Source organism: Zea mays, chromosome 6 (assembly GCF_902167145.1).
Source record: "Zea mays cultivar B73 chromosome 6, Zm-B73-REFERENCE-NAM-5.0, whole genome shotgun sequence".
In the NCBI taxonomy this organism is placed as follows: domain Eukaryota; kingdom Viridiplantae; phylum Streptophyta; class Magnoliopsida; order Poales; family Poaceae; genus Zea; species Zea mays.
This window is the reverse complement of record NC_050101.1, coordinates 169,032,203-169,039,480: the sequence shown is the minus strand read 5'-3', so window position 1 is coordinate 169,039,480 and position 7,278 is coordinate 169,032,203. Positions and strand designations below refer to the sequence as shown.

The 7,278-nt window shown below is 45.2% G+C and overlaps 1 protein-coding gene across 1 annotated transcript; it reads right to left on the bottom strand.

The window, feature by feature from the left end:
• Nucleotides 1-554: 554 nt before the first annotated feature.
• LOC100273952 (xylem bark cysteine peptidase 3) lies at nt 555-7,278 on the bottom strand. Its single transcript, NM_001148341.1, has 6 exons — nt 6,645-7,278; nt 1,987-2,222; nt 1,761-1,901; nt 1,236-1,667; nt 883-1,006; nt 555-774 (listed from the first exon to the last, which is right to left on the bottom strand). Exons 1-5 carry the CDS (start codon nt 7,117-7,119, stop codon nt 908-910), a joined length of 1,383 nt encoding a protein of 460 aa, NP_001141813.1. The 5' UTR covers nt 7,120-7,278; the 3' UTR covers nt 555-774; nt 883-907.

Genomic DNA, 7,278 nt, shown 5'->3' with positions numbered 1-7,278 from the left:
TGTCAAATTATAAACTAAATAAGTTAATTTATTGAGTAAATTCCAAATCCTTTAAAATGAAGGGATCTAAACGCTCCGTAAATTAAAATGTTATGTTTGGAATCTCTCTACTTTCATAAACCAGATTTTTTTAAAAAAAAAAACAGGTGCTTCCAAATAAGCTTAAGAGCATCTCCACTTCCCAAGTCACTAAAATTAATTATCATTGTAAAAACCAACATGTCTAGGCCGCCCTATGCCTACGCCTTACTCGCCTGTTTATGATACAATATAAGTATGTTTAACGTGTACACGAAAACGAATTCCTAGTTGCTCGTCGTACCAAAACAGCGTATGATACTACCACATTGACCTGCGCTAGATGCATCCTTCTGTACCATATAGCCATGAAACATTACACAAAGTCCTCTATTAATATATATGCGGCCTGGCCCTCAAAAGCTCAACCGCGGCAAATAATCTGCAGGGCGCGCCTATAAGGCTATATCCAGCACCATCCTCATTTTTATATTCAAACTTCACTCTACAGTATAAAAACTGCAAAACAATATTTTAGATGATCATATAGGTAAACTAATGGAGACGTCTAATGCATAGGCCAATACAAGTGTGACATACATGTACAATCGTGAAACTTTACACCATAGGGTTCAATAATAAAGAGAAAATAAGGGCATCTCGGTGCAACGCAGCGGGCAGTAGGCGTACAGGAATGTGGCAGGGCACTGGAACAAGGCCAATGACCGACCTACGGATCGCACAACTTGCATGAAGCTGTTAGTTGTTGTAGACACAGAACGGTCAGCATGGGTGTGTTGCAATAAGGAATGGGCGTCAGAAAGTATAACGGTGCTAGCAAAAGCAAGTTTTAGGTAATCTTACCTACTATCCATGTCTGATTATACGCTCATTGGTCCATCAACTCCAGCCAGCCAGTCCACGAGGGAGCTTTAGAGAAAGACTGTTTCCTCCTGATTCCTTCTATAGCAGAGAAGTTGCCGCTGGCCTGATACCATAAATCAAAGTATTCAGTCAAGATGTCAGCTACTGAAATGCTTTAAACGACCATATACGATAAAGTTCATAACTGAAATATGAAAGGTAACATAATAAATAAAGAACAAAACTAGCTTAGAAAAGTTTAGAACAAACACTAGAAAACTTCGATGCAGGTCAGTGGCCTCACAAACATGGCTAAAGTTCAAATAGATTACACAAATGTCAAGCAAACAAACCTTGAGACACTGCCCGCGACCTGTATCACAAACAGGATAGTCATGAGGGCAGCAGTACCGGTTATCCTTGCAGCAAACTGCATTGTCCAGTTCGCAACAGCTCCAGGAAAGGCAAAAGCCCAAGACACGCCATGAGCAACAACAGGTGGATCCCTCAGGACAGTATGTGAGCAGACTGCATTTGGTAGGACCTGGGCCTGGTGAAGGAGGAGGATTCGGGCTTGTTTTGGTAGGAAATGATGCCATCATGTTTATACCGCAGACACCCTTGGAATCACCAGTGTTTCGATGCATATGCATATAGCCCTTCATTCCCCAACTTTCACCCCAAGAGTTTTTCACAATCCAGTAATCCTTGCCACCTTCAGAACCATAGCCAACGATTAACACAGCATGATCAAGAGATGTCGGACATGGACCATCAAAGATACCCTGCATAAGAAAACATTAGAAGGGAAGTAAAATAAATGGTTACTGTTCTGTAACACATGTTAGTGACAGGAGAAACTAATTATGTATCTGCACCTGGTAGTATAACTGAAATGCTCTAGCGCTACCACATATTCCTACACTAACAGGTTGCTGGGCAACAGCCTGAAGTAACAAATCTTCTTTGTTGGAAGGTACATCAGTGTAACCATCAATAGTCACAACTCGCTTTTTCAGCTGTAATATAAGCAAACACATCACATAAACATGGCATGGTGCATTAAACAGTTTGTGAAGCTACTTTTATACAACCCCATGTTACCTTGTTCTTGTTACATGTCCCATCTGCTTCACGATAGGGGTAGTCCTCCTCTGTGTCAATTCCACCATTTTTTATCACAAACTTATAAGCATAATCCATGAGGCCACCACCACAGCCACTATTATAAGATCTGTCACAGTCAATTAGTTCCTGTTCAGAAAGACTGACCAGAGAGCCTGTCTTTATTTTGTTTATTCCTTCCATAGCACCTGTTGCGGAAAAACTCCAACAAGCTCCTGAACCGCAAAGAAATCAACAGACATTAAATTGTGGCACATACAATAATTGCAAAGAGGTATCAAATTAATACCAACATTCAAAGGAAAAGTATCATTAAAAGGTGCTTCAACAGAAAAATAAAACTAGACACAAGTCTATACCAAAGCAGATCAGACTTGTGCCAAGCATCTTTCCTACTAGGTGATCCTACATTCCTACTACTTCGACTACTCTACTACATTTCCAAACAAGATTTCGAGGAGGCCCTTGCGTGTACGTATTACATAATATTACGAATAATAGCTTTTTCTATTTTTACTGCAGCCACCTAACATAACCAAACACACACTGGATTGCTGGAAGCACAAGCACTGATATATCATATATCCAACAATCTTAGAGCAACTCCAGCAGGGGCACCCAAATCAGGTCCCCTAATGTTGATATGCGAACGGACCTGGCAAGAGCATGCCTCCGAAGCCACAAGTAGATATGTATTCACATTTGGAGGTGGTGCTGTTTCTATAAAGTCTTACAAGTAGACCATCTTAACAAAGTCAACTATGGAAGCAGAACTCATAACATTTGATACCGCCATTGTTGAAGCCGAGTGGCTTCGTGAACTCCTAATAGATTTACCGGTAGTTGAAAACCCAATATCGGCTATTCTAATAAACTGTGTGATAATCAAATGGTGATTGTCAAAGTGAACAGTTCAAAAGACAACATGAAGTCTTTAAGACATGTTAAGGGACAGTTAAAATCTGTCAGGAAAATGAACAACTCCAGAGTTATAGCCTTAGATTATGTTCAAACGACTAAGAACATGGTAGACCAATTCATAAAGAGTCTCTCACATAAGGTAATAGAAAATGCATCTACGAAACTCCATAGTGGTAAAAGGTTCATTCCACTGCAGGTGCATCTCACTTCTAAGCTGTATGGCAGAATGATTTATACCTTAATGTGATTCGAATGGCTTATTGAAACAAAGGTATTGACTTACAAAACATCTTTTGTGAATCACACCTATATGAGTTCGACTGCTAGTCACAATCTATGAGATTAGGTAACCTCTAAACACTCATGAAAGGGCATAGAGTACGACCATACTTATAGGCTCCAAACCGAGAGGATGCCTTTGCCTCCTAGTGCTAGTTAGACCGCGTTCACCAGTTCACCCATATGGTCATTCAAAACATTGTTTTGCACTGTAAACTGCACTGTTCGTAGAGTGGAGTTTGAATATGGGTATGGGGGTGGGTAAGCTGCTGGAGATATCCTTAAGTGTTTTGGCCAATCTTGATTGCACAAAACTGTCAGTTCAAGGCATCGTCCATTGTACACTTGTAAACAAGTGTAGTCTCAGTTCTAGGTAGATGTTCAACTTAACAGTCTCCAACTCTCCATCTAAACACTAGTATATCAAAATAGCATTACGCTTGAGAGCATTCTTGATCAATGATTTCAAGTCGTCCGACTAATCGCGATTAGTCGCGATTAGTCGGGCTGGTCGGCTATTTGGGCTCGATTAGCTGGACGACTCAACTAGATAGGCTGGTCGTCCTGGTCGTCCGACTAATCGCCCGATTACTGTTTCCTGGTCGTCCTGGCTAGGTTTTTGTTATTGGGCCATTTTCAACCCATCTACAGTATACTTTAGACTACCCTCTCCTCTCCAATGTAATACCTAGCCGTCAAACAGTGCACTACGTCTCCTACTCTCCTCTCTTGCTAGCTCGACTGTTCCAGCCCTTATTCACACTTGGTCGTCGGTGGCTGCCCCTTCAGACCTACAGCTCACCGACGGCTACATCATCAGCGGCTACACCACCCTGCCCCTTCTCATGCTCGCCTGCTACAGTCTCCACATGCGGCGACTGTCTTAAGGTTCACCAACTGTAGTCTCCACCCTGCCCCTTCCCAAGCTCCAGCAGACCTGCACCATTGAGGAGATGAGCTCGTCATCTCAAGGTTCCTCCTGCTCTCCCCCCATCTCCCCCTTCTCTGCAGTTCTGCCAAATTAGTGGATGGTTGCTGACTGCCCTAATCCTAAGCCTGTGCTAAGTAGTGACTTTCTAATTTATGTAATGTAGTTGTATACATGTACATTTATATATATAGCTATATAAGTATAACTACTAGACTAGGACGACCAGGGAACGACTAGGAGTCGACTAATCGCCCTAGTCGTCGCCTAATCGCGACTAGTCGCCTGGTCGGTCCCAGGGATCGACTAGGCGACCACGCGACTTGAAATCATTGTTCTTGATATGCTTTGAATTATTTGGTGGGGATTGTTGGATTTAATGGGCTTAGCCCAAATTAATCCATTAAATCATCTAATATTAAAGGCTCATATAATACTAGAGAGTCAAAGGTGATTAATCCCACCTTGGAAGTACGAGGGATCCTAACCAACTTATAAGGTGGACCCTATGTACACCATCTGTGAAGTTGAAAAAGGAGACCAGCATGGCAGAATCTTTTGCTCACTCGTCTCGTCGAGCCAGGCCAAGGATGAGACTGAGGGTGTGTCATGACGAGACAAGACGAGAAGGCGGCACGGTTGGGCCGGACGTGATGTGTTGTGCTATGATGAGATCAGTTTTTGCAGTAACTGATAACAACGATGACCATGATGGCCTGGGCATTTGGTCGTTACAGTAACTACCAGAATTTGACCCCATCAATAGCGTCCTATTCATTGTATAAATGGCGTCCTGGTTCTTCCACTGCTCAGTCCTTCCTCACATATATAAGAAGGCGCCACCCCTCCTTAGAACACACCCTCACAGCTCAGGTACTTCTACTTAAGAGACATCTTCCTTCTCCCTCAGCTTCCTGCTATTGCTGAGAAGAGCACCTCCATTGCAACGGCTCCACGCGTACGGACCTGACAAGAGTAGGCCTCCAAAGCCTTGGTCGTTGAAAATCCTGCTTGGGATAGCAGCCAGTAAGGTTTTTGAAGAGCATGCACCTACATGTGAGTACTCACTGAACAACTATATCACCTACTTTCTAGCAATCATTCAAGGGACTGCACGGCATCAGCTCTTCACTGCATCAAACTGTATGGCTACAACTGGTGCCAATCGAGTAGTATGACTACTACAGTTGGCAAGAGCGGAGCCAATGCTTCCGGCAAAGGCTCCGCTTCAATGTACTTTCTGAAACTTCTTGTTTTATAGTTTATACTATTCATGATTAAAACAATGTTAAACATGAACACATGCACAGATTATGACGTCACTGCTTCATTCAGAATATCCATCTTCATGATTTATCTACAGAATTTTGGAATTAAAATGTACCGTAAAATGTCTATTCCTCTAACAGGAGGTAGCCGGAGGGGAGGGGCTGCCGCCTGCCGGAGAGGCCACACAAGCCCTCCACCGCTACGGGATCTGCCGGAGAGAGTTGAAGAGAGAGATGGGGAAGAGCCACCATGCTGATTCAGCGTACAGGCAGGTGCCTGCACCTGAGCCCCTAGAATGGGGTCCCTGGGGTGGATTTGGGTGCTCTAGTAGGGGTCCAGCTCGCGCTGTGTTTTTAGTCTGGATACCCATATTTAGCTATGCTTAAGTAGGGGCCCTGCTGGAATTGCTCTGATGAACTTCATAGTGCTCAAGTGCGTTACATAATATATTCAAGACATGTAAGTCTTTTCCAACAGTAAACTAAAATTATATCTGTATACTCCGTATGCAAATCTTTAGTGCAACAGATCGTACACAGAAACAAACATGTAGCTGACATCTCATTGAACGCAATACAGAATCTCACATGGACTGTGAAACTATTTTTGATTCATATGTGACTTTTGATGTCTGACTTATCTAGTTGTCACCAGATCATTTAAATGACCCAATCTAAAGAACAGGTGGTAGTCATTTACTAACTTTGTTATAGCAAAACTCAGTGTCGTTTGGATTGGATCTAGATCTAGTGCCTGGAAAGAGCTAAAAAGCTTCAAATGACTGAGATCATACAGTTTGAAACTTCTAGTCAGTACAACAGCGAATGTTCATGTAAACAAAACATTAATAGGATAGGATGAGAAACACCATAGGTGTAATTTAGTCCATAGAAAATGAAGTGAGCTATTGTTGTCGATTGATAAATCCTCCATGTTTCGGCGCACCTGGTGAAATCGTAAGTTCCAAAATGGGCTTGAATTCCTCAGCCTCGGTTCCCTTTACTGTTAGGCTTAATCCACGAGTCGAATCTACTCCTTATACGAACGGTCAAGTGGATATTAACCCACTACTGTGTACCTCGTTCACTCGTTCAGATGTGCTAACCATAGAGTTGTCAACAGGGTCCCTAACAATGAATCTGAACACTACACTGGAGTGGACTCTGATGTGGGAGACAGATGGGTTTTGCAAATTTCAACCTAAGCAAAACATAGAGCAGATCGAGTAAGGGACGCTCACCGCAGCTGCCTTGGTCCTTGACCTTGGTGACGGCCCCGCTCTTCCTCCAGTCCAGCGCATCAGGCACCGCGGCACCGCCGCCGAGGCCCCAGTACACGGGCGCGGCGCGGCTCCGGAGCGCCGCCCCCGGCGCGATGCGGCCGAGGCGCGCGGCGCGGAACTCCTCGTGCGTGAGGTCCGCGAAGGCGTTGAGCGCGAGCGTGTAGGACGGGGGCGCGGCGCCGCCGCCGCCGCCGCCAGCGGCGTTGGCGCCTGCACGGGCGTTGTGCGCGGCGACGAAGGCGGCGTTGTCCGCGAACACGGCCAGCCGCGCGGCGCGCTCCTCGGGCGTGGCGTAGGCCTTCCCGTGCTCCGCGCACCAGGCGTCGAACTGCGCCTCGATTGCCGGCGGGTCCCCGCCGGCGCTAGCGGTGGCTGCCGCCACGGCCAAGGCGGCGAGCGTCAGGAGGAGGAGGTGGTGGTGGACGGAGGGCATTTTTGGTGATTCCACCCACCACGGAACGGCACTCCGTGCCTACGAGTGTGAGCCCGGAGGCACGAGGCGGAGTTTTAGGTAGGGTTTGGATTGGGCGTGTATGGATCGCAGCCGTACGCCGGGATAGCGCAGAAATGTGGAGAAGAGAAGCGAAGATGG

Excerpts from the sequence above, each read along its gene's own strand:
- LOC100273952 (NM_001148341.1), bottom strand. The coding sequence starts at position 7,119 with ATGCCCTCCGTCCACCACCACCTCCTCCTCCTGACGCTCGCCGCCTTG. Across the intron at positions 2,223-6,644 it reads CAAGGACCAAGGCAGCTGCG|GAGCTTGTTGGAGTTTTTCC; the intron begins GTGAGCGTCCCT and ends TTTGCGGTTCAG. Across the intron at positions 1,902-1,986 it reads GGACATGTAACAAGAACAAG|CTGAAAAAGCGAGTTGTGAC; the intron begins GTAACATGGGGT and ends CTTATATTACAG.